At 42.8% G+C, this 27,931-nt stretch overlaps 2 protein-coding genes across 2 annotated transcripts; one reads left to right on the forward strand and one right to left on the reverse strand.

Annotated features, from left to right (window-relative positions):
* Nucleotides 1-354: 354 nt before the first annotated feature.
* On the forward strand, nucleotides 355-16,167 carry LOC311106350 (proline-serine-threonine phosphatase-interacting protein 1-like). The gene is made up of 14 exons (XM_084188433.1): nucleotides 355-442; nucleotides 1,364-1,464; nucleotides 2,043-2,117; nucleotides 2,690-2,724; nucleotides 2,804-2,910; nucleotides 3,006-3,068; nucleotides 6,049-6,147; nucleotides 10,723-10,768; nucleotides 10,989-11,068; nucleotides 12,464-12,562; nucleotides 12,789-12,885; nucleotides 13,109-13,205; nucleotides 13,520-13,751; nucleotides 14,172-16,167. The coding sequence occupies exons 1-14, from the start codon at nucleotides 410-412 to the stop codon at nucleotides 14,301-14,303; spliced, it is 1,296 nt and encodes a 431-aa protein (XP_084044559.1). The 5' UTR covers nucleotides 355-409; the 3' UTR covers nucleotides 14,304-16,167.
* Nucleotides 16,073-22,599, reverse strand: LOC311106356 (tetraspanin-3-like). The gene is made up of 7 exons (XM_084188434.1): nucleotides 22,401-22,599; nucleotides 20,560-20,751; nucleotides 20,391-20,465; nucleotides 19,709-19,810; nucleotides 19,450-19,602; nucleotides 18,291-18,374; nucleotides 16,073-17,406 (listed from the first exon to the last, which is right to left on the reverse strand). The coding sequence occupies exons 1-7, from the start codon at nucleotides 22,461-22,463 to the stop codon at nucleotides 17,314-17,316; spliced, it is 762 nt and encodes a 253-aa protein (XP_084044560.1). The 5' UTR covers nucleotides 22,464-22,599; the 3' UTR covers nucleotides 16,073-17,313.
* Nucleotides 22,600-27,931: the final 5,332 nt, after the last annotated feature.

Raw genomic sequence — 27,931 nt, forward strand, 5'->3', positions numbered from 1 at the left:
GGCACAATCTGTGCCCAATATACATTTACATTTTAGTCATAGTCTATGAATCCGTTTTAGATCTGAAATTCTATATGATCTATTTTTCAAATGATTATTAAAACTGTAGTTATATACATATCTCAGCAAGAGGTGGTGTCTGTGGAAAGTGACATCATAGGGGACTTCTTCCTCATTCAAGTACAATTCAAAGTTGAACAGTGATATTGCTGTTATAACAGCTGAGGCATTCTGGAGTTGTCCTGCATATATATATATATATATATATATATATATATATATATATATAGATCTTTTTTTTATCTCAATAAGGAATCTGTTAAACTTAAGTGGTTTATGTTTTTTGTAAAAGTTGATAAAGAGGATATTAACATTGAACTTTGAGGAAGTACATGTATAACACAACAGAATGACTCCCTTGCTGTTTAAAGATGCCTTTTGGGTAAGTTACCATCTGCTACCATTGTCTGTTGATATGCTGCTTTGGTGTGTGTCTTGATCGAAATATATACAGTACATAACTACATAGGCTACTGATAACTCATTTAAAATCTCACTGTCCAGAAATATTTGTATTTTGTTGATTCTCAACCATTTACAGACAAGAAAGTGTAGTGAGCCTTTTAAAGCAAACATGTATTAGGTTTCTAAAATATGACAATTGTCTGACAGAATATGATGTCCACAGTAATAACATGCAAATGAAATTAGGAACTGAACTGAGTGCTGTGGGAAAGCTGGAAGGTCTGGGTTCAACTCTTACTGATAACCCCCTGGATATGCACTGTAGGTGATTGAACCATTTCACCACAATTTCCACATTTTTATCTGGTATTTTCTGTTGTATGTGAGGTATCATAGTATATTGGCACAGGTGTCCCCTGAGGCGTTGGTTGCTATGGCTCCCTTCCTGCTCATGGTGGTTACGGATTTAGCCCTCTCATTGTCCAGATAGATTTGCATCCAAGGCAACAGTTTATAATCTACCTGTCATCTTCACACATGAAAGAGAACACATTAAATGGATTTCTGTTATGCTGTGTGCAACTAAAAGTTGTTCAAAGTGAATATTCTATGGTCCTCTGGACAGTCCCCTGACTCTATTGTCTGTTATTGTTTGTATGTCCTGTAACAAGTTTTTATGATACTTTGTGAATTTCAGCAGGTTCATATACCATGTTGTAAAGACACTAGGTCCCATTTTATGGGAACCAATCCCTAAAATTCTGTGAAATTTAACTGTTCAGTATATGTCACTAAACACAGAGAAAAACCACTGGGCAGTTTGAGTCAAACGTTTATGTTGTAACTATTGTTGTGTAACTGTGGGTTACAACATATATCTCTCTTTCTCTCTCTATAGGGAGTAGATTTCACTAATCATCTGGGCTATGAGGTTCTGATACAGAGACTATGTGATGGCAGGCGGATGTGCAAAGATGTGGAGGAACTGCTGAAGATGAGGTAGGGTTTCTCTGACGTCATTAAAACTTCATACAAAACACATGCAGGGTTGGTCAGCAGTGATTGCATACTGAATCGGAATGTTCATATAACTCAAAGACTGGTCTACACTCTACAAGACACAGAGCTTTTAAGTCTGCCTGTCTGCCTGTCTGCCTGTCTGCCTGTCTGCCTGTCTGCCTGTCTGCCTGCCTGCCTGTCTGCCTGTCTGCCTGCCTGTCTGCCTGTCTGTCTGTCTGTCTGTCTGTCTGTCTGTCTGTCTGTCTGTCTGCCTGCCTGTCTGCCTGTCTGTCTGTCTGTCTGTCTGTCTGTCTGTCTGCCTGTCTGTCTGTCTGTCTGTCTGTCTGTCTGTCTGTCTGTCTGCCTGCCTGTCTGCCTGTCTGTCTGTCTGTCTGTCTGTCTGTCTGTCTGTCTGTCTGTCTGTCTGTCTGTCTGCCTGCCTGTCTGCCTGTCTGTCTGTCTGTCTGTCTGTCTGTCTGTCTGTCTGTCTGTCTGTCTGTCTGTCTGTCTGTCTGTCTGTCTGTCTGTCTGCCTGCCTGTCTGCCTGTCTGTCTGTCTGTCTGTCTGTCTGTCTACAGGGCCATGGCAGAGGAGAGATATGGGAAGGACCTGGTGACAATATCCCGTAAAGCTGGGGGGCAGACAGAGATCAGGTAAATGGCTGGTTACATACATATATAGAGCAACTCCATTAATACCTACTATGCATAAGTTAGCCAAAATGCAGTCATAACAGATCAAAATAACATTGGGGGGACGTTGGCCCAAATCAAATGTCAAATGTAATGTTCTTTTTTTTTCTTTACAAACATTACCATAACCTGGCATGGCGTGCTTGCCACTTGCTTATACCACAGCCACTTCACAGGCAATAGAATGGGTAGCCAATACAATAATATAGGGGTATTGTTAGAAGACAGAATGCTCAATCTTAACTCAATAGAGTCCAATGATAGCATAATAATGATAGAGTCAGGTTCAGTAGTGGCACACAATGCCATTGAGTCACGCATGCTAGCCCTCGGTGGAATCTGTGCCATCAGAGAGAGAGAGAGAGAGAGAGAGAGAGAGAGAGAGGAGAGAGAGAGAGAGAGAGAGAGAGAGAGAGAGAGAGAGAGAGAGAGAGAGAGAGAGAGAGAGAGAGAGCGAGAGAGAGAGACAGAGAGAGAGAGAGAGAGAGAGCAACTACCTGTTATTGATAAATGCATCATTCTTATTTTTTCAGCACTCTGAAAGCCTCCTTTGATCAACTTAAAACACGTAAGTTTGTCCTGTCTACTGCATCTCTCCAGAACAAAGCCCAATGACAATATACTAAAATAACTGTTTCCTTTGACAGAAATTGAAAACATCGGGAATCTGCATATCCAGCTATCCGGAATGTTACGGGAAGAGGTCAAGAAGATGGAAATATTCAGAGAGAGGCAGAAAGATCAGAGGAAAAAGGTTTGAAATGTGTCATTGAGTGCTTATTTCATTTAGAAAATACATTTAAAAAACCTCTATTTCTGAGTTGCTAGCTGTTGTTTGTCCTCGTTCAGTTTGAGGGGATTATGGAGAAAGTTCAGAAGATGAAGGTGTCCTTATACAAGAAGACCATGGAGGTAGGCATTCTATTTACTAAGTCCAGGGGTACATACACAGAGGGTAATATAACAGTCTGAAAGTTGAAAGTTGTAAGGGACTTTAGCCAAATGCTTAGAATAATGGTATCTAGAACTTAAGGGTGCTTCGGATGTCCCCGTAGGAGACAGGTGGCAGGTAGCCTAGCGGTTAAGAGTGTTGGGCCAGTAACCGAAAGGTCACTGGTTTGAACCTCAGAGCAGACGAGGTGAAAAATCTGTCTACGTGCCCTTGAGGCAAGGCACTTAACCAAAATTGCTCCTGTAAGTCGCTCTGAATAAGAGCGACTGTGAAATGAGAACCCTTTTGGGTTCAATGTAGAACCCTTTCCACAGAGTGTTCTCCATTGAACCCAAAAGGATTCTATCTGAAAACCAAGGTAAAAGGTTATCCTATGGGGACAGCCGAATAACCCTTTTTTCTAAGAGTGCAGTGTAAGAGTTCATACCCAGAAAAGAGGAAGGCTGGCATTACACACAGTAGACCTAGCTACCTCGAAGAGAGGGGTGAGCTACCCAAGAGAGAACACACATCACAGTGCAATTCTGCAAGAGGAAGAGGGTAGGAAACAGAATATAGACCCACACACCCACACACCAACCACAGACTTTGGCCCTGTTATGGTGGGGAACTGGTAGGATAGCACAGGCCTCAGAAATGAACATTTTGGTCTGCATCTATACTGATCTCACCTCTCATAGTCCCATGATCTATGCTCAATTATAAACCGGGTGATCCAAGCCCTGAAGGCTGGTATATCAAACCGTATACCACGGGTATGACAAAAACATATATTTTTACTGTTCTAATTATGTTGGTAAGCAGTTTATTATATATCAATAAGGCACCTCTGGGATTTGTGGTATATGTTAAGGGGCTATATTCAAGGCACTTCGCATTACTTTGTGCATAAGAACAGACCTTGGCTGTGGTATATTGGCCACATACCACATCCACTCGGGCCTTTTTGCTTAAATATACATAAACTTGGGCCTATTTCTGTGAGTATCATTACAGTATCATACTGAACATCCTGTGTAACACCATGTATATAACCCTATTCTCTATGAGAGCATTTACATACCGAATAGATGCGCTACATTAGTAGGCTACTCTGTAGTGAGACAAGTGGCAAGAGCCAATGGCAGAGTGAGAGAAATGGAGCGAAAGCGGTGAAGACTGATCATCCTGTACAAGAAAATACATCAACCAATCTGAAGCCAGCAATACAGTACCAGTCAAAGGTTTGGACACACCTACTCATTCCAGGGTTTTTCTTTATTTTTACTATTTTCTACATTGTAGAATAATAGTGAAGACATCAAAACTATGAAATAACACATATGGAATCATGTAGTAACCAAAAAAGTGTTAAACAATCTTCAAATAGCCACCCTTTGCCTTGATGACAGCTTTTCACACTCTTGGTATTCTCTCAACCAGTTTCACCTGGAATGCTTTTCCAACAGTCTTGAAGGAGTTCCCACATATGCTGAGCACATTTTGGCTGCTTTTCCTTCACTCTGCCGTCCAACTCATCCCAAACCACCTCAATTGAGGTCGGGGGATTGTGGAGGCCAGGTCATCTGATGCAGCACTCCATCACTCTCCTTCTTGGTAAAATAGCCCTTACACAGCCTGGAGGTGTGTTGTGTCATTGTCCTGTTGAAAAACAAATGATAGTCCCACTAAGCCCAAACCAGATGGGATGGCGTATCACTGCAGAATGCTCTGGTAGCCATGCTGGTTAAGTGTGCCTTGAATTCTAAATAAATCACAGACAGTGTCACCAGCAAAGCACCCCAACACCATAACACCTCCTCCTCCATGCTTTACGGTGAGAAATACACATGCGGAGATCATCCATTCACCAACACCGCATCTCACAAAGAAACGGCGGTTGGAACCAAAAATCTCAAATTTGGACTCCAGACCAAAGGACAAATTTCCACTGGTCTAATGTCCATTGCTATTATTTCTTGGCCCAAGCAGGTCTCTTCTTATTATTGGTGTCCTTTAGCAGTGGTTTCTTTGCAGCAATTCGACCATGAAAGCCTGATTCACACAGTCCCCTCTGAACAGTTGATGTTGAGATGTGTCTGTGACTTGAACTCTGTGAAGCATTTATTTGGGCTGCAATTTCTGAGGCTGGTAACTCTATTGAAGTTATCCTCTGCAGCAGAGGTAACTCTGGGTATTCCATTCCTGTGGTGGTCCTCATATGTTTCATCATAGCGCTTGATGGTTTTTGCAACTGCACTTGAAGAATCTTTCAATGTTCTTGAAAGTTTCTGGATTGACTGATCTTCATGTCTTAAAGTAATGATGGACTGTCATTTCTCTTTACTTATTTGAGCTGTTCTTGCCATAATATGGACTTGGTCTTTTACCAAATAGGGCTATCTTCTGTATACCCGCCCTACCTTGTCACAACACAACTGATTGGCTCAAACGCATTAAGAAGGAAAGAAACTCCACAAATTAACTTTTAAGAAGGCACACTTGTTAATTGAAATGCATTCCAGGTGACTACCTCACGAAGATGGTTGAGAGAATGCCAAGAGTGTGCAAAGCTGTCATCAAGGCAAAGGGTGGCTACTTTGAAGAATCTAAAATCTTAAATATGTTTTGATTTGTTTAACACTTTTTTGGTTACTACATGATTCCATATGTGTTATTTTGTCTTCACTATTATTCTACAATGTAGAAAATAGCAAAAATAACAACAAAACTTGAATGAGTAGATGTGTCCAAACTTTTAACTGGTAGTGTACATATGGACCTAAATGTTGAAGGATTGAACCATTCACCATGATGACATTGCATACAGTTGCATACAGTTTTACAGAGATACACCATTGCTAGAGGTTGTATTGATTGTTACATAAAACATATGACACAATAGACCACTGTGGCTGCTTCAATGATGATTCCCTGCATGTCTCTTCTGTCCATCTCCAGTCTAAGAAGTCCTATGAGCAGAAATGTAAAGAAGCAGACGAGGCAGAGCAGGTTGCTGACAGGAGCACCACAGCCACAGCCCCCAAGCAGTCTGAGAAGGTAACACCACCTCCCCAAACCCTGGAACTATACCCACACACACAGCCCCCAACCAGTCTGAGAAGGTAACACCACCTCCCCAAACCCTGGAACTATACCCACACACACAGCCCCCAACCAGTCTGAGAAGGTAACACCACCTCCCCAAACCCTGGAACTATACCCACACACACAGCCCCCAACCAGTCTGAGAAGGTAACACCACCTCCCCAAACCCTGGAACTATACCCACACACACAGCCCCCAACCAGTCTGAGAAGGTAACACCACCTCCCCAAACCCTGGAACTATACCCACACACACAGCCCCCAACCAGTCTGAGAAGGTAACACCACCTCCCCAAACCCTGGAACTATACCCACACACACAGCCCCCAACCAGTCTGAGAAGGTAACACCACCTCCCCAAACCCTGGAACTATACCCACACACACAGCCCCCAACCAGTCTGAGAAGGTAACACCACCTCCCCAAACCCTGGAACTATACCCACACACACAGCCCCCAACCAGTCTGAGAAGGTAACACCACCTCCCCAAACCCTGGAACTATACCCACACACACAGCCCCCAACCAGTCTGAGAAGGTAACACCACCTCCCCAAACCCTGGAACTATACCCACACACACAGCCCCCAACCAGTCTGAGAAGGTAACACCACCTCCCCAAACCCTGGAACTATACCCACACACACAGCCCCCAACCAGTCTGAGAAGGTAACACCACCTCCCCAAACCCTGGAACTATACCCACACACACAGCCCCCAACCAGTCTGAGAAGGTAACACCACCTCCCCAAACCCTGGAACTATACCCACACACACAGCCCCCAACCAGTCTGAGAAGGTAACACCACCTCCCCAAACCCTGGAACTATACCCACACACACAGCCCCCAACCAGTCTGAGAAGGTAACACCACCTCCCCAAACCCTGGAACTATACCCACACACACAGCCCCCAACCAGTCTGAGAAGGTAACACCACCTCCCCAAACCCTGGAACTATACCCACACACACAGCCCCCAACCAGTCTGAGAAGGTAACACCACCTCCCCAAACCCTGGAACTATACCCACACACACAGCCCCCAACCAGTCTGAGAAGGTAACACCACCTCCCCAAACCCTGGAACTATACCCACACACACAGCCCCCAACCAGTCTGAGAAGGTAACACCACCTCCCCAAACCCTGGAACTATACCCACACACACAGCCCCCAACCAGTCTGAGAAGGTAACACCACCTCCCCAAACCCTGGAACTATACCCACACACACAGCCCCCAACCAGTCTGAGAAGGTAACACCACCTCCCCAAACCCTGGAACTATACCCACACACACAGCCCCCAACCAGTCTGAGAAGGTAACACCACCTCCCCAAACCCTGGAACTATACCCACACACACAGCCCCCAACCAGTCTGAGAAGGTAACACCACCTCCCCAAACCCTGGAACTATACCCACACACACAGCCCCCAACCAGTCTGAGAAGGTAACACCACCTCCCCAAACCCTGGAACTATACCCACACACACAGCCCCCAACCAGTCTGAGAAGGTAACACCACCTCCCCAAACCCTGGAACTATACCCTCACACACAGCCCCCAACCAGTCTGAGAAGGTAACACCACCTCCCCAAACCCTGGAACTATACCCACACACACAGCCCCCAACCAGTCTGAGAAGGTAACACCACCTCCCCAAACCCTGGAACTATACCCACACACACAGCCCCCAACCAGTCTGAGAAGGTAACACCACCTCCCCAAACCCTGGAACTATACCCACACACACAGCCCCCAACCAGTCTGAGAAGGTAACACCACCTCCCCAAACCCTGGAACTATACCCACACACACAGCCCCCAACCAGTCTGAGAAGGTAACACCACCTCCCCAAACCCTGGAACTATACCCACACACACAGCCCCCAACCAGTCTGAGAAGGTAACACCACCTCCCCAAACCCTGGAACTATACCCACACACACAGCCCCCAACCAGTCTGAGAAGGTAACACCACCTCCCCAAACCCTGGAACTATACCCACACACACAGCCCCCAACCAGTCTGAGAAGGTAACACCACCTCCCCAAACCCTGGAACTATACCCACACACACAGCCCCCAACCAGTCTGAGAAGGTAACACCACCTCCCCAAACCCTGGAACTATACCCACACACACAGCCCCCAACCAGTCTGAGAAGGTAACACCACCTCCCCAAACCCTGGAACTATACCCACACACACAGCCCCCAACCAGTCTGAGAAGGTAACACCACCTCCCCAAACCCTGGAACTATACCCACACACACAGCCCCCAACCAGTCTGAGAAGGTAACACCACCTCCCCAAAAGGGACTGTATCACCATGCCATCCCTGGAACTACACACACACAGCCACAACACCAAACCAGTCAGAGAAGGTGACACCACTGCGAACCCTGCAATTATACACATGTAATACACCTAGTTATTCAGCGCATTTGGAAAGTATTCACACCCCTTCCCTTTTTCCACATTTTGTTACGTTACAGCCTTAATCTAAAATTGATTAAATTTGTTAAAATCCTCATCAGTCTCTACACATTACCCCATAATGACAAAGCGAAAACAGGTTTTTAGATAAAATAAAATAAAAAACAGAAATACCTTATTTACATAAGTATTCAGACCCTTTAATATGAGACTCGAAATTGATCTCAGGCGCATCCTGTTTCTATTGATTATCCTTGAGATGTTTCTACAACTTGATTGGAGTCCACCTGTGGTCAATTTAATTGATTGGACATGATTTGGAAAGGCACACACCTGTCTATATAAGGTCCCACAGTTGACAGTGCATGTCAGAGCAGAAACCAAGCCATGAGGTCAAAGGAATTGTCCGTAGCACTCTGAGACAGGATTGTGTCGAGGCACAGATCTGGGGAAGGGTACCAAAAAATGTCTGCAGCATTGAAGATCCCCAAGAACATAGTGGCCTCCATCATTCTTACATTTGTTTGGAACCACCAAGACTCTTCTTAGAGCTGGCCGCTCGGCCAAACTGAGCAATCGAGGGAGAAGGGCCTTGGTCAGGGAGATGACCAATAACCCAATGGTCACTCTGACAGAGCTCTAGAGTTCCTCTGTGGAGATGGGAGAACCTTTCAGAAGGACAACCATCTCTGCAGCACTCCACCAATCAGGCCTTTATGGTAGAGTGGCCAGACGGAGCCACTCCTCAGTAAAAGGCACATGACTGCCCGTTTGGAGTTTGCCGAAAGGCACGTAAAGACTCTCAGACTATGAGAAACAAGATTATCTGGTCTGATGAAACCAAGATTGAACTCTTTGGCCTGAATACCAAGTGTCACGTCTGGAGGAAACCTGGCACCATCCCTACGGTGAAGCATGGTGGTGGCACCATCATGCTGTGGGGATGTTTTTCAGCGGCAGGGACTAGGAGACTAGTCAGGATCGAGGGAAAGATTAACGGAACAAAGTACAGAGAGATCCTTGATGAAAACCTGCTCCAGAGCGCTCAGGACCTCAGACTGACACTAAGCACACAGCCAAGACAATGCATTAGTGGCTTCGGGACAAGTCTCTGAATGTCCTTGAGTGGCCCAGCCAGAGCCCGGACTTGAACCCGATCGAACATCTCTGGAGAGACCTGAAAATAACTTTGCAGCGACGCTCCCCATCCAACCTGACAGAGCTTGAGAGGATCTGCAGAGGAGAATGGGAGAAACTCCCCAAATACAGGTGTGCCACGCTTGTAGCGTCATACCCAAGAAGACTCGAGGCTGTAATCGCTGCCAAAGGTGCTATAACAAAATACTGAGTAAAGGGTCTGAATACTAATGTAAATGTAATATTTCAGTTTTGTTTTATTTGATACATTTGCAAGAATGTCTAACAACCTGTTTTTGTTTTGTCATTATGGGGTATTGTGTGTAGGTTGATGAAAAAATTATAATAATACGGCTGTAACGTAACAAAATGTGGACAAAGCCTGAATACTTTCCGAATGCACTGTTGTTCTACTGCAACTCAATTTGTCAGTATCAGAGAAGGCTATGAAACTGTTCCCTTTATTACTGTTTTCCTACTACAAGTAAACCAGCGGTATAGTGGAGGAAAACACAAGGAAACGCAGTCTACCCACTTTTTTATTTTGCCCAACAGTTCATCCACCTTTTGCAGAAATATGCATTGAAAAAATAGGAAGTGTTACTTTTTTCACCACGACCGGCGATCAGTTTACCCACCTCTTTTTTTTTTTTACTACATCACTGAAGTAAACTAGACTGGTTCTGTGAGTCTATGAGTTGGTTATAATGCAAGGCATTTACAATGTAATGCCCACTGAAATGATTGCAATTGCTGGAATTGACTTGTCTATTTCTTAGAAATGTTTGTTCCGTGTGCGTTCTGAAAATGGAGATCTGTAGAGGAACAGAGAGTCAGGAGCGTAAACGGAGCACATCCTGATATTTTCTTCTAAAGGAGAACTGTCTGTTTTATTGTTTTGTTTAGCAGTCACGTTTTGATTCAGAGCTTTAATCCTCTACTGCTCGTCTTCCTCAGGTACAACACAAGGCCAAGCAATGCAGGCAAGCCGCCACTGAAGCAGGTCTGAACCATACCATACAATATACTGTACTTTTCTTTGTTTGTGATGATATCAATGGATGAATGAATCAATGAATCTGTAAATCCATTATGGATTTATTATCATTGATCTGATTATTGAAAAAACATCAATTTATTATTGTAATCCAAGTAAAGAAGACTGCTTAGGATGCAATAAATGTAAAGTATTCCCTAACCTCTATTGTCCTCCACCTGTACAGAGAAACAATACATGTTGAACATAGAGCAGCTGGAGAGAGTTCGTCAGGACTGGGAGGGAACACACAAGAGCACATGTGAGGTTAGAGCTCTCTGTTACACAGCCACAACTTTTCACATTTCACCAACCCACTACTGTTAATAACCCAACTACGGCCTCACACCACAGCACACCACGCCCCCTTCTGCTGTATGTCTGAGTAGGCCTATATATTATACACACCACAGCCCCCCCCCCCCCCCCCCCCCCGTGGCTTCTGTACATACATCCACACCACACTCTTAGAAAGAAAGGTGCTATCTAGAACCTAAAAGGGTTCTTCGGCTCTCCCCATAGGAGAACCCTTTGAAGAACCCTTTTTTTGGAACCAAAAAGGGTTCTCCTATGGGGACAGCCGAAGAACCCTTTTGTAACCCTTTTTTCTAAGATTGTAGGTCAGAGTATGAAATTCACAATCAAGCGTAGTGCCTCTCAAAGCACAATATTGAACGTTACCGAGTGAGTACGTAAGCCTGATATGCCTTATGAATCAGCTATTACAGTAGCTTGTAAAGTTATTTAGAGCCTGGTTATGCCTGGTTAGCCACCTTAATGTGTGCAGTCACTTTTGAGCGAGATTGTATACTGAACAAAAATATAAACGCAACATGCAACAATTTCAGTGATTTTACGGAGTTACAGCTCATATTAGGAAATCAGTCAATTGAAATAAATAAATTAGGCCCAGATATCTTTTTTTAAAAAGGGCATCACAATGGGCCTGAGGATCTCGTCACGGTATATTTGTGCATTCAAATTGCCATCAATAAAATGCAATTGTGTTCGTTGTCCCTAGCTTATGCCTGCTCATACCATAACCCCACCGACACCATGAGGTACTCTACTCTTTTCACAACGTTGACATCAGAAAACTGCTCGCCCACACGACGCCATACACGTGGTCTGTTGTTTATGAGGCCGGTCGGACGTACTGCCAAATTCTCTAAAACAACGTTAGAGTTGGCTTATGGTTCTCTGGCAAGCATGCCAATTGCACGCTCCCTCAAAACTTGAGACAACTGTGGCATTGTGTTGTGTGACAAAACGACACGTTTTAGAGTGGCCTTTTATTGTCCCCAGCACAAGGTGCACCTGTGTCATGATCATGCTGTTTAATCATCTTCTTGATATGCCACACCTGGCAGGTGGATGGATTATCTTGGCAAAGGAGAAATGCTCACTAACAGGGATGTAAACAAATTTGTGCTCACAATTAGAGTGAAATACGCTTTTTGTGTGTATGGAAAATTTCTGGGATCTTTTATTGTAGCTCATGAAACATGGGACCAACACTTTACGTTGCGTTTATATTTTTGTTCAGTGTGTAACTCCGTAACATCAATGAAATTGTTGTATGTTGCGTTTATATTTTTGTTCAGTATATATAGGGATAGATGATGAAGGGTTTGTACTGAATGTGTGTCTCTGCTGTTCCAGGTGTTTCAGCAGCAGGAGGGGGACCGCATCACTATCCTGAGGTGTGCCCTCTGGGACCACTGTAATCACTTCTCTATGCAATGTGTCAAAGACGACGAGGTGAGCTCAACAATGACCACACTTCAGACAATAACCAAATGGTTTATGGATGGGTCCATGAACTACTGTCTACATGAAACTCTATTAGTACCACTTCTACACTGCCTAACATGCAATTTATCTGGTGATCAACCAAAATGGATCTTATTTGTCGACCCATTATCATTTTAAATCATTGAAGCCTCTTCGAAGACTGAGCATGAATATGAGAAACATTTTTTTGTAGTTTTACGAGGAGGTGAGGAATATTCTGGAGACGTGTGACATCACAGCAGATAACAACTGTTTCATAGAGTTGAAGACAACAGGTTCAAGTCCACCAGGTAAGAGCTCACTGAATACAGGAACAGAGCGTGAAGGGCCAGGGGTGCTGTCAACATTGGCACCAATGGCAAACACTTCTTAGAGTAACTGTAACGGGTTTGTACTCTATGTGTGTCTCTGCTGTTCTAGTGTAACAGTTCCTCTGAATAACATATTTTACGCTATACACCCTCTCTATTGGCTATCCTTAATTTCTGTGGACTTCCTTCCTCATCTCTCTAGACCCCGTTGTGTTTGAGAACTACTATGAGAGGGAGCCATCGCCAATGGGTGACAACAACGGCGGCGCTCACTGCGGAGGGGGAGGGGTCAGGAAAAGGTCAGTTAGCAGAACCTGGGACTCGTAGGGGCAGTTTCCTGAAGACAGATTAAGCCTAGTCCTGGACTACAAATCAAGCTCAATGGAGAATCTCCATTGACAGTGCTTTTTAATTGAGGACTAGGCTTCATTGTGTCCAGGAAACCACCACATAGTGTTTCTGCTAAACAAGCTCTAACACTTTGTAACACTGGAATAACAGTTGAATGCATAGGAATTCTAATATGCACATTGTATCACTATATTCACATAGCTATATGTCATCAACACATTCATATATATTTGAGAATGTGACATGAAATGTATTTTTGCAGGTTCTCCAATCTTCTGCCACGAAACTCTGGTTCAAAGATGAGTATCAGTGAGGCTTCAACTTCCCAGCCAGCAGTGCCACCTAGTGATCAAACAGTACCTGAGAGTTCAGATGGAGTGTATGCGTCCATACCTGGCTTCCAGTCTGCAGCTGCAGCGGCCCTGCCTGCAGTGACAACCGATGAGAATGATGATGATGATACCTTCATGGTGTTCTATGACTACTCTGCACAGGTGAAACCTGCACACATGGTTACAGATGTCAAGTTACAGGTGAAACCTGCACACATGGTTACAGGTGTGAAGTTACAGGTGTGAAGTTACAGGTGAAACCTGCACACACGGTTACAGGTGTCAAGTTACAAGTGTGAAGTTACAGGTGAAACCTGCACACACGGTTACAGGTGTCAAGTTACAGGTGAAACCTGCACAAACGGTTACAGGTGTCAAGTTACAGACGTCATTACAGAACTCTGTGATGCGTCTGACATTATGAAATATCACTATATAACTAGTTCAAATATTGATGGCTCATGTTTACATAAGCTTTTCCACTGATCTGTATTATACTGTATGTATGTACTGTATATGAGCCATACAGTAATTAAAAGCCTCATACTTATATTACTAACACTGTGTTCCCTGTGCTCCCAGGACCCAGATGAGCTGTCAGTGTCTAAAGGGGATGTGGTGGTGGTGATAGAACAGAGTGAAGACGGCTGGTGGACAGTGGAGAGAAACGGACAGGTTGGGCTGGTACCTGGCTCCTACCTGGCCAAAGTATAGACATAGTCACACACACATTCATGCATGGACACACACACGCGCACACACACACATACTCATGCACAATCACACATACATACCGTAGTTCTTCAAAACCTTAGTATGCGGAGTACCCTTTCTGCTTCTTACTCAGATGTTCTGATCCTTTGTTCAAGACTTTTCAGAAATAGATTATCCGGCAGTAGAGATGACTCCCTGAACTGACTTGGAACATGAGTCATGACTGTGTGTTCCCCATGAACTATTTTTATATGCTGCACCAGAGATTGTCAGTCTTTTTCACCCAACAGGCCTACTACATACAGTGCATTCGGAAAGTATTCAGACCCCTTGACTTTTTCCACATTTTGTTATGTAACAGCCTTATTCTAAAATGGATTAAATAAATAAAAATACTGAGCAATCTACACACAATACCCCATAATGACAAAGCAAAAACAGGTTTTTAGAAATGTTTTCTAATTTATTAAAAATAAAAAACAGAAATACCTTATTCACATAAGTATTCAGACCCTTTGCTATGTGACTCGAAATTGATCTCAGGTGCATCCTGTTTCCATTGATTATCCTTGAGATTTTTCTTTCCTCAATAATTTGCTAAAATAAAAAATAAACGGTTTTTGCTTTGTCATTATGGGTTATTGTGTGTAGATTGATGACGAAAAAAACAATTTAATCAATTTTAGAATAAGGCTGTAATGTAACAAAATGTGGAAAAAGTAAAGGGGTCTGAATACTTTCCGAAGGCACTGTTCATACAGTGCTATGAAAAAGTATTTGCACCCTTTCAAATGTTCTCTACATTTGCATATTTGTGATACTGAATGTAATCAGATCTTCAACCAAAACCTAATATTAGATAAAGGGAACCTGAGTGAACAAATAACACAACAATTACATACTTATACATACATACAATAACTGGTTGTGCCACCTTTAGCTGCAATGACTCCAGCCAAACGCTTCCTGTAGTTGTTGATCAGTCTCTCACGTCGCTGTGGACGAATTTTGGCCCACTCTTCCATGCAGAACTGCTTTAACTCAGCGACATTTGTGGGTTTTCAAACATGAACAGCTCGTTTCAAGACGTGCCACAACATCTCAATTGGGATTAGGTCTGGACTTTGACTAGGCCATTCCAAAACTTCACATTTGTTGCTTTTTAGCCCTTTTCATGTAGACTTGATTGTGTGTTTTGGATCATTGTCTTGCTGCATGTCCCAGCTGCACTTCAGCTCACGGACGTTGAGATGTTGTAATGTTGTGGCAGGACTTGAAACAAGCAGTTCATGCTTGAAAACCCACAAATGTCACTGAGTTAAAACAGTTCTACATGCAAGAGTAGGACAAAATTCCTCCACAGTGATGTGAGTCTGATCAACAACTACAGGAAGCATTTGGTTGCAGTCATTCCAGCTAAAGGTGGCACAAACATTTGAGTGTAAGGGGGCAATTACTTTTTCACACAGGGGAATTGTGTGTTACATAACTTTGTTAATGAAATAGGTAAAATAAGTCTGTTTTTTTTTGTTATTTGTAAACTCAGGTTCCCTTGATCTAATATTAGGTTTTGGTTGAAGATCTGATAATTCAGTAAACAAAATATGCAAAAATAAAGAAAATCAGAAAGGGGACAAATATTTTTTCACGGCACCATAGTGAATCTCAGATACCATACATAAAACTACAGTCAAACTATAAATGTATCAATTGTAAATATGTGTGTGGGGATAAAATAACTGCACTAGTTTAGACCAACATGAGAAGTGATCTACAAGAGAAAGTAGTAGTGCATCTGAATCAATACCAACAGCTGTATACTGTATTTGATGTAATATTTGATTCATAAAATATTTAATGTTTACTTTGTAGTTTCCTTAGTATGGATACATGAAATAGTGGCACTTCAGTTCATCAGTGAACAATAAAACATGTTTTAGTTGAAATGTAGAGGTTTATTTCAAGTTCTTTCCTCTCCCCAATCTATTTACATGATTTTGTTTCACATTATTTTCTGCAATGCTACAAGTCTAAATATCAACTTCTATGTTTGAAAAATAATACACAATGCCACAAAAATACTAAACAAAACAGTGACTCCCTCTCAGTCCCAATTCTTTGGTGGTTTACATCAAATGCCCAGATAAGGTTGGATCTCAATTGTAACTTTTTTTTATTCCTCATGTTCTCCCTCCTCATCTTCTCAAAGCACAATTTTGCACAGATCTGAGGTTTCTCCACTTGGATCTTCTCCTCCAATGTATTTTAAAAGGAGGCAAGGAGAAAGGAATCAAGAAAATACAATTGAGATTCACCCCTTCCCTTTCCTACTTGGTATTAGAATGTGTTTCGGAAAACACCTACGTATGTACCAACTTGTAACACAAAGCTCTATCTACACATGGGTCTTAGGTAACACTGATAAAGTACTTCTACACTACCTATGAATGGAGAGACTGGAGATGGGTTAACTGACTCACAATTTAGTGGTACACTACCGGATCCCTCATAGATAAAGGTACTTCTAATATTCACATGATTCAATATTCCTTAAATACCTCCAGAGCTTTAGTCATAGTGCAAACTGTCACATGAGAAAGGAGTACATTCCACATATTGCGCTGAACAGTAGTTCTCCTCTTCTATAAAGAGCCCCTAATCATCCCTTATGTGCCCCAAAAGGGAAAATAAAAACAGGCAAGGCTGTATTTCTTAAGCAAAAGGAAAACAACATTAATATCAATTCGCCATTTAACAACTTTGGCCTTAGGCGTTCCATAGTGTCTAAAAAAAACATTTAAAATAAAAATAAGTTACAAAGCATGTTCAATAAATCATTATTTTCACGGATTTCCCCCCCATCACCAGTGTATACCTAATAGTTATCCTGTGCAAGGTGTGCTTGAGCTTACTACAGCTGAAAACCACAAACTGTGGACTTGTCAGGTGAGGCTTCTTTTCTTTATTCTTATTGGTGGAGCCCTTGGTGCGGGCGGGGCCTGTGTCCTCCTCATGCGTAGGTTGCTCCGGTGACCAGTAGCTCATAGGCCGGGTCGTGACCCCTCCTGCACAGCACTACACAGGCACACAGCATCCCCAGCATCTACGGGCAGATGGAGGAATACAACAGTACGCATAGTTAGCATTTTCATCATCCCGGCAACCCAGAATCAAATTTCACGTGCACTGGCCCAGCTACTCAAAGTCTTGTCGCGAGAGACTAGAATTTCCAGGAGTCCTGCTCCCAGAGCAACATTAGTGCAGGGTTTCTGTCCCAGCCTTGTGCCATGCCATCACACGTGATTCAATTAACTGAAGAGAAGTTGGTGTGTGCAGTGAAGTTCTTCGAATGAAGTAGAACAAGAAGGAGAACCAGAAGAATCATACCTACAAATAAGGTAGAAAAAAATCCAGGTTGAGGCACTCTAGTCTTCATTAACCCGGTACAATGAGCATTAACACCTGCACAATGTGGCGCATGCCTTCATCAGGGTGGGTTTTTAATGCTCTTTATGCATGGAGAATAAAGGCTTTCTATATTAAAACCCACTAGAGTGCTTCAACCTCGAGTTTTCTACCACTTTACACCTTTTTGGTGGATCTGATTCTTCCTGATCTCCCCCATCCCAAAGGCAGCAGTGGCTGTTTTGGATACCTGCAGCATTCACTGTTATGACTCATGCGAATGCATTTGAACATCCATTTCATAATTACTATGCATCCAGTGACGCCGTAAATAGAGCAAGTTATCCTCATAAGGAGAAGGGCAGTGACTGGTCAGCAGAACCCATGTTGTAAGGTAGCGTTGAAAAATTGAAAAAGCGATTTGACACAATCAGGTCAACTTCTCAGCAGCAGCTCAAGGCCTACTAGACTAGAGACTCTCCACTGCAGGATGACATTACTGCAGCTCTAGTTAACATGCTCCTGGTACACATGGTTCAGATGTTATCAAATATCACATTTCTATCCCATATAGTTGTTTACCTGTATAGCTGCGAAGGTCAGAGCAGCCCAAATGACATACATCATTATTTCTTTCAGCTTTTTCACAACAAGAGCTTCACAGCCCTAGAGGAAAAAAGAAAAATATTAAAAACATGCATGTGTGTGTGTGTGTGTGTGTCAGTATTTTCTTTAGGAAAGAAATGTGCCGGTCGAATGTCCAACCAAATCAAATAGAAATCAATTTGAATGCCGTCATGTGTTAGGTAATGGTTTTCTAGGAGTGCCCAATGACAATTAAATTGACACCACATGCAAGTGACTACAATAAATATGCAAGGAGAAATGAGAGCCTACCAAGTGAACGGTGGCTCCTTGCAAAATGCATGTCTCCATCTCCTCTGTTTCAGTGTTAATTATTATTATTTGTATTTATTTATTTTTAAACATCCTTGGTACAGTAGCTAGTTAGCTAACTAGCTAGCTTGATTTGCACGGTTTCCAGCATTTTTAAGCTACTTGACTAGGCATTAGATTAGGAGGGAAGCAAAATTACTTAATCTAAATATTCTTCCTTTGTGGACTTGTATGACATGTCTGTAAATTCTCTTTTAAATACAGTGAAGACTTTTCAGACTCACTGGTGCAGGAAACCTTGTGGGCCGGTACCAGTTGATACAATGCTGTAAATTTGCTAGTGAGAGCACAAGCTCAAGACAGACAGGCATAGTACATTTTTACATTTTAGTCATTTAGCAGACGCTCTTATCCAGAGCGACTTACAGGAGCAATTAGGGTTAAGTGCCTTGCTTAAGAGCACATCGACAGATTTTTCACCTAGTCAGCTCGGGGATTAGAACCAGTGACCTTTCGGTTACTGGCACACCGCTCTTACCCACTAAGCAACCTGCCGCCCGTAGAGAGATGATGCGATTGAAAGACAACCTGAACCAACCTCCCTGCATAGCCAATGGGATTTATAATATATGCCATTTAGCAGACACTTTTATACAAAGCGACTTACAGTCATGCGGGCATACAGTTTACGTTGGTGTGGTCCTGGGAATCAAACCCACTACCCTGGTGTTACAAGCGCAATTCTCTACCAACTGAGCTACAAAGGTCCCTTTATAGACTATATTTATTTTCGTTTGTATATTAACCTGCACATGGAAACGCTTGTGTGTGCGTGTTCTCTTACCTCTGGGTAGAGATCGCCAGGCCGGCTCATGGTTCCAGTACAGTTGCTGATGTTGGGTTTACAGCAGCTGACTGGAACACTGTTGTTTCTGGACTCCTTGAACCAGCGAGTATTCCTCCAGTCAGAGTAGTTGTGGATGCCACAGCAGTGGAGCTATGACGGGGGAGAGGGCGGGAGGAGAGAGAGAGTGAGACGGCTGTGGGCACCTGCAAACTCACCTATAGTCATCTTTTTTTAAATCCAGTAGTGTTGTTCTCACCTGTCTCTGCACATAGTCGATGGCACGGCTGGGGGCGTCTGTGTTGGTGCCATTATATTCATCATACACCTTCTGAATGGAGTGGTTCACCTGATCTTCCACCTGAGTACAAGCAACAACGTCAATTTAATCTGTGCAAGAATTATAAAATTCATATTAAATGCTAACAAACTGCATTCCCCTTCATCCTTCCCTATTGTAACTGTGTGATTAGACACTAGACAGTAGGCCAATACTTGGGTCAATACTCGGGTAACAAACTGCATTCCCCTTCATCCTTCCCTATTGTAACTGTGTGATTAGACACTAGACAGTAGGCCAATACTTGGGTCAATACTCGGGTCTCCCGAGTGGCGCAGTGGTCTAAGGCTCTGCATCGCAGTGCTAGCTGTGCCACTAGAGATCCTGGTTCGAATCCAGGCTCTGTCGTAGCCGGCGCGACCGGGAGACCCATGGGGCGGCGCGCAATTGGCCCAGCGTCGTCCAGGGTAGGGGAGGGAATGGCCGGCAGGGATGTAGCTCAGTTGATAGAGCATGGCGTTTGTAACGCCAGGGTTGTGGGTTCGATTCCCACAGGGGGTAGGAAAAAATAAATAAAATAAATGTATGCATTCACTAACTGTAAGTCGCTCTGGATAAGAGCGTCTGCTAAATGACTAAAATGTAAAATGTAAATACTAACCCTTGCTCTGTAGATATAGCCAAGAACCACCACAACAACTTCTGTGACAAACACCAGCAGGAGAATGACAGCAAACTGTGGTGCAAAGAGAAGAGATATGATCAACTCAATATCTAGTCCAAAGACTAGAAATTACTTTTGTATCCATGTGTTTTAAAAAAATACTTACAGCTGTTAGTCCACAGGAGCTTTCTCGTATTGTGGCACAGCATCCAATCAGCCCAATGATAAACAGCAGAGTCCCGACTGCTATTATAATGGACGCTGGGATCAAGGTGTACACATCCTCAAAGAAGTGGTCATAGTCATCATATGTGATGAACACATAGGCTCCAATGTAACACAGAATTCCAGCTGCAGCCTAGAGAGGGGGCAATGAGAGAGAGAGACAAAGAGCAAGAGACAGTGCGTGTCAGGCAATGTAACCTCCAAAGTTTTTTTGTTTATCAGAAAGAGAAACCAATGTTGTTTTGTTTATCAGAAAGAAAACCCAATATTGAGTCCAGACTGAGACATCGCTTTATGTGTGTTTGTTGTTAAAACAATGTTGGTATGTCGTCACTGGCTAGCTGCTGGCGTGTAGCAAGGGAATCCTCAGTTTCACTTTAAAATCTTACACAAAATATACCCTTAAAATAAATCCAATATTTCATAAAATCTCTAGAATGTGTCAATAACAACAACAAAAAATATGTATTCTTACAACTCTTTCATAGGTTTATACAATTCTAACCCCTGACCTTATTCTATTTATTATATTTGAGGTACTTTAACATTTAAAACTAGTGATTTCTTTTACTTTAATGTTATTTTATGTTTCTTTAGAGAAAATATGTGTAGTGATGTCCTATGTTTTTTTGTTATTGTATTGCAATTTGAAATGTAATAAAACAAATAAATAAAAAAGGAATACTCAGTCATGTAAGCTAAGTGAACATTGCTGCACACTGCATTACCAAGCACGATCAGATTTGTCTGGCTGCTACCCAGACTCCTTGCTCCAGCCAAACTCTACGTTAGTTTCTTCTCGGTAATGAAAGTATGTAGCGAACGACAGAGAAGCGTCGTAATTTAGTGTGAGTCGTCAGGCTACTATCAGATGAGATTGAGTGAGAGGTTAGGCCTAAACAATATGCAATACTAACTTGTGAAAACCCTGATACTGCAATGAAATGTCAGGTGACATCGGCGCATGGCGGCTAGGCGTCAGCTAACAGGCTAGCTAGGCCTCACACAGTGATACGTTTTCTGCTAAGCTGACTGGCACAACCTACAATCGTGCATATAGTCTTACCCACCGTTATGCAGTATTTTATTCTATCTAATTTATTGTTATCTCGCTGGTTTTCATGCAACAAATTGCAGCACTAAACGTCGGACGGTTAGTTAGCTAAAAGCTAGAGCTAACAACAATGGCAAATGCCTGTCCAGCATTAGCCAGCAGATCCGACACGCCTGTTTACAGCTGCACTAGTGTCTGACAGCATCCTGTGTATATTAAGACACCGCGGAGCCGGCGCGAGATATGGCTCGGAAAATGTACCTCCATCCAGGGATGAGAAATGCGTTGTACTCCGAATTGTCACATTATCCCAAATGTTAACGAGTACTAGTTTTAAGTAAACTGCCGTTTTCTTCCTCATGTTAGCGAGCAGTAGCAACAGCAGCCATTTCCGGAAAGTGTGTTAATATACACAGGAATGCTGTTCGACCCTTGTGCAGCTGTAAGCTAGCGGGTCGGATCTGCTGGCTACCTGTCCATGTTCTACCCGTTTTCTTTCAATAACAGCAAAGCATACATTTGAGAAATAATGTATAATTTAATAAAGAACAAACTAGACAAGATGGTGGGAAGCACCACATATTCACTTTGTAGAGAATTAACGTGAGCTAGCTAATGTTAGCACACGGCTCCCTTTGCTGCAGCTAACGTTAGCAATATATGTTGCGTACTGTAATTAGTCCCAACCTTGACTACCTAGCGTCGAATACATGTTCGTGATATTTTACCCAGAATATTAGATTCAGAAACACCAGGACGGTCTTTGATGAAGTAATCCCACACTGGCCCATGGTTGCGCAGGAATCCAAATATGTTACTGTAATTTCAGATGGATCATGGATGTTGTTATAATAAAATGGCTGTCCTGCCCGTTCTTATTATACCTCAGTGCAGTTGTCGGTTCTGCCCCACTGCCCGGATTCAACTATCAAATCGCCAAAAGTGCGGATATGTCACGTGTCTAGATGAGATCATCAAAACACCCAGACGGTAAACTTCTTCTTCTGTGGCGGTTGGCATCCAACGTTATGGCACATTACTGCCACCTACTATACTGGAGTGTGGGCCAGAGATGGAGGAATCCTACCTAAATCCTACCTGCCAGCCCTGTTTCTCCTAAAAAATATACACTATTAGACGGTATCTAATGATGTTCTACTCAGTACGGTCTTTAAACTAAATTCCTGTATCCCCTTCTCCCTCATACTGGATCTCAGTCTCTCTCTTTCCCTTTCATACTGCCCACACTGTATCAGCACATGCGCCACTGTCTGTTTCCTGGCAATAATCACACCTTCCTATTGGATGCTGTCTTATGCGATCGGCTGTGTCCCACCCTTAGCCTTGTAAAGATGGCCTCCTCTCTTCTCTCTTCCTACCGTCTTCCCCTCCCCAACTTTCCTCTGTACTTGGAATAGATGCCTGCCCTTAGTGTCTCTGTTCCACTGCTCCTGCTATCTCTGCACCACCACTGTCCATATCAGGCCTTTTGCCTTACTCATTGAAACTTCAACTTCCACCTCCCCACTACTAAGGGCCTGTTTAGCCAGTACATCAGCTGCCTCGTTCCCCTCCCTCCCAACATGGGCTGGGGCCCAAGTGTATCTTGTCTGTATACCCATCTGTCAAACCCTGCCATGGTTTTGTAGTACCTCATACAGCAGGTATTGTCTGTTACATGAGCTAAAGGACTGCTGACTCATCAACATTGCACATGAGTCAGAGCAAAGAACTACTCTGTCTGGCTTGACTTCCTCCACCCACTGCAAGGCCAACAGTACAGCCATCAGCTCCTCTGTGTATACAGCCAGGTGGTCTGTTATACGTTTCCTGACATTCCTGCACTGCAAATGCTGACCTAGTATGTCCTGTCCTTGGGTCTTTTGAACCATCTGTGTAAATGGGCAAAAACATCTGATATACAGTATCCAGATGTCTTTTAAACAAATCAGATGACTCAACACCCTCCCTATCTTAGTGTAATCTTCACAGGAATAGCTACCGTGGTGCTAAACTCCCTTCCATACAGTTCCATCTCCCTCGCCTGGATATTACCCACCCACCCAAAGCTTGTGTTCTGTCCTCGCTCATGTTCCCAGCATGCCTATAGCACCCCTTTCGCAGGATGAGACACCCCATGTCCCTGTAGGTTGAGCCAATAGTTAATTGCCAGCTGCTGTCTCCTAATCTGCAATGGCATCTCCCTCATCTCCACCTGTAGTGTGGACACTGGGGAGGTCCGAAACACCCCACTACATATTCTGAGTCCTAGTGCCTGTATGACATCTAGTCTTCCAGTGAGGTCCGGGCTGCCGAACCATACGCTCATAGTCTATTACAGATCGGATCAATGCAACATACATAGTCCTCAGTGAGGAATACCCAGCCCCCCATTCCATCCCTGTCAGACAGTGCATCACATTTAGCACCTTCTTACACTTTCCCACCACTCTCTCAATGTGTTCTGCAAGTTCAGCCTAGTGTCAAAGTACACCCCGAAGAACCTGAAGACCCCCAAACTCTCCAGTTCTCTCCCGTACAACCTCAGGCGTACCTCATCTCCCACCTTCCTCCTGGTAAAGAACACTGTCTGAGTTTTCTCTACAGAGAACCTGAATCCCCACATTAATGCTCACCGTTCTACCTCCTCAATTGCTTCCTGTACTTTCCTGACTATGTATGGTACATACTGTATCTTCCCCTCTTCCATAAGGCCCCATCATCTGCAAATAAAGACCTCCCAATATCCAGCAGTACCTGCAGACAGTAAACTGTTGGATACTGTAACATTGTGAAGTGATACAATGTATAAGTTGTTTTGTTAAAACAGATTGCAGACTAGTTTAAATTAAATCCAACATGCCTAGTAGCTTTGAATTATCAAAAACATATCAATCAAACACAAAATATGACACACACACTGTACATAGTACACACATACAAGGCCTATATACTAATAGCTACCATAAAGGAGGGTTTCAAAACTGATAGGCAGTGAGTGAGCAGTAAAAGATTAGAAAACTCAAGACAGGAAAATGATCATTCATACCAGAAGGTGGCAGTATACCCCCTCAATTGTTATCTTTGCCTTGCATCCATTTATGTACAATATGAGACAAAATATTGATGCATGCACACACACACAACTCCTGTGAGAGGATTGTGTGTTTATCAAAGCACGCAGATCCCAATGTGTTCCCAATGTCTTTCTTTCTTATATTAAAACGGTTAAACCCACATACCGGTATGGTCTCGTGAATTTGCATTAATGTATAATATGCCATTTAGCAGACGCTTTTATCCAAAGCGACTTACAGTCATGTGTGCATACATTTGTACGAATGGGTGGTCCCGGGGATCGAACCCACTACCCTGGCGTTACAAGCGCCATGCTCTACCAATTGAGCTACAGAGGACCAATGAGCTAGAGAGGACCAATGAGCTACAGAGGACCAATGAGCTAGAGAGGACCAATGAGCTAGAGAGGACCAATGTGGTAGTAGAGAACTGTTGCTAGAACTAAAACTTGTCTAACTTGTCTTCAACTTTAGAAGGGAAGATGAATGACCTCTACCTGACAGCCAACATCAATGGTTTGAAATAAGACAGAATGAATACCTTAGGGTCTACATTATCTCTGAGGTTGTGGGCTATAGCCCTTGCCTAAAGCCTTTCCTTTATTGAGCTATTAAATGCCACCTAGATCCATCTATCAGTCAGCCATATGTATTATAAGCTGGGAGCCAAATGAATTTTTGCATCATGATAACAAGTCTCTATGGCTAACTTTCACCAAGAGTGTATTAAGAGCAAATGTATTTAAAAAAAAATCTGTTTAGGCCGGGAAATCATGACCTAACTAACAAGACAAACTGTTGGTGTTTTATTCAAATTGTCCAGGCATATGCCATAATCATTGTTTTACAAACATGCATTTGAACCAGGTACAATTGTTGTTATATTGGAGTCACTCTACTCATCATACTGATGTCACTATCAGAAGCATAATGATTAATTCTCTCTCACCACCAGCATTTCAATGGCTTCACCTGTTCCTTCAGTATAATTTTATTGTGGTGGTAATTTAAACCACACACTATCAAGCTTATGTTGTTTGTGGTGCTGGGAGTTACTGCCTCAAAATACATTTAAACCACTTCATATCTCCACTCAAATTTAGAAAAACAATACATCTGCCAACCCAACATTGCAAAATGATGACATCCTCCAAAAGCAAATTAAATTGGCTTTATACAGGCTATCTTTGAGGCATCTATATGAATGTGATATCTGTGTTACTATCAAGTGATATAAGGACATAGTTTACTTTCTTAATAAAAAAGCTGTCCACCCAATCAACATTATTGCATTCATGAGAGCAAATGACTGCTTCCTCGGCTGTCTGTCTGCCTGGTTAATATGCTATCAGCCTCCAGCTAGACATGTCAGCAGATGTGTATGCATATGATCTGTCAGAGGAGACAGATCACTGTGTATCTTCTACCACGCAAGGAAGGCAAAGCTGGGATTTGTGTAATGGAGTGAGTGGGAAGCAAGGAAAGGCCATTGAGATGATAAATTCAATCTCTCTTCCCCAAGGAGAGAAGGAGCATATGTCAGTGGAGATCTAGTGATGGGGGCTGGCGGACTAGCACGTCATACTCTAACTAGGGATGCCGCCTACTACTTACTCAATGACCACACTGAAAACATTAGGGTCATGCACTTCTTAGGGATCAGACACACCAGTAGCGGTTGCTGGACGAGAGTACTTAACACCTCTGAACGTAATTTGCGAACGCAGTGCGCACCGATTTCGCATGTAGAGCCGCTTGAAAAATGTCGGCAGTCAGACGTCTACAGCGGGTGGTCAAAACACAGCGCGCGGAACGATTGGCAGACGAACCCTAGAGACATTCGGTGCGATGTGTGCGAGCCATTAGTCACGGAAAGACAAGTACATTTCAATTCAATCAACTGTTCATTACGAAATACAATGAACACTATGATGTGCTACACCGTAACCTATAAATGGCTGGGTGTTACCTCATCTGACCATTCAAACTATGTTTATTGTTTTTGTTTATTTATTTACTGTAAATTAATCTACAAATTACATCATGATGACCCTTCGAGATTTAGCAAATCATTCTGAGGAGATAGCCTAATTAAATGTAAAAGCATTTCCCCAGAGGTGTCATGCATGTACATAGGCTAGTTGAGGGGCCACTGATTATAGCCAAATTCAATATCGCTGAATGAATTCTGTGTAGGATAATTTATTCCCCCTCCTACTCCATACTGACAGTGTATCTGGGAGCTATGCACGGCTAATAATAATAATAATAATAATAACCCTATGCAACACGTTACCATGCAAAATATGGTAATATTCATGTGTACCCTACATGTATATAATATATTATGTATACTTGTGTGTCATATATTTAAGCAATATGTCCCGAGGAGGTGTGGTATATGGCCAATATACCATGGCTAAGGGCTGTTCTTATGTACAGATGCAACACAGAGTGCCTGGATACAGCCATTAGCTGTAGTATATTTGCCATATACCACAAATCCGCGAGGTGCCTTATTGCTATTATAAACTGGTTGCCAAAGTAATTAGAAATGTTTTGTCATACCCGTGGTATATGGTCTGATATACCATGGTGTCAGCCAATCAGCATTCAAGTTCGAACCACCCAGTATATATACAGTAATTACAACTGGGTAACTTTAATCAACTGTAATTTGAAGAGGAACAATCATAAATCAACCACATGAGACAACAATGTGAGAAGAGGTGTTAGTGTATTAGAACTACACAGCTGTAAGTAATCAAGACCGAGAGTAACAAAATAGATTCATACATTGTGAAGAGAACACAAGGACAATATCTACTATACTTAATTTAAAAACATCCTAATCTAATCAATCATCTAACCTCTATTTTACAGAGACCTCTTTTGACTGGATTGTAGGAATGCTTTTCAGACATTGGGTGCTGAGAAGAGGTGTTAGTGTATTAGAACTACACAGCTGTAAGTAATCAAGACCGAGAGTAACAAAATACATTCATACATTGTGAAGAGAACACAAGGACAATATCTACTATACTTCATTTAAAAACATCCTAATCTAATCAATCACCTAACCTCTATTTTACAGAGACCTCTTTTGACTGGATTGTAGGAATGCTTTTCAGACATTGGGTGCTGAGAAGAGGTGTTAGTGTATTAGAACTACACAGCTGTAA

The sequence above is a fragment of the Coregonus lavaretus genome (assembly GCF_964263955.1).
Source record: "Coregonus lavaretus genome assembly, contig: HAP1_SCAFFOLD_275, whole genome shotgun sequence".
Classification (NCBI taxonomy): Eukaryota; Metazoa; Chordata; class Actinopteri; order Salmoniformes; family Salmonidae; genus Coregonus; species Coregonus lavaretus.

Bases quoted from the DNA above. Each gene is read 5' to 3' on its own strand.
- LOC311106350 (XM_084188433.1), top strand. From the start codon at position 410: ATGACTCCCTTGCTGTTTAAAGATGCCTTTTGG. The intron at 3,069-6,048 runs GTAGGCATTCTA...GTCCATCTCCAG, and splicing joins TATACAAGAAGACCATGGAG to TCTAAGAAGTCCTATGAGCA. The intron at 6,148-10,722 runs GTAACACCACCT...CGTCTTCCTCAG, and splicing joins CCCCCAAGCAGTCTGAGAAG to GTACAACACAAGGCCAAGCA.
- LOC311106356 (XM_084188434.1), bottom strand. From the start codon at position 22,463: ATGGGCCAGTGTGGGATTACTTCATCAAAGACCGTCCTGGTGTTTCTG. The intron at 20,752-22,400 runs GTAAAATATCAC...CCCCCTCTCTAG, and splicing joins TTCTGAATCTAATATTCTGG to GCTGCAGCTGGAATTCTGTG. The intron at 19,811-20,390 runs GTTAGTATTTAC...GCTTGTACTCAG, and splicing joins GCTATATCTACAGAGCAAGG to GTGGAAGATCAGGTGAACCA.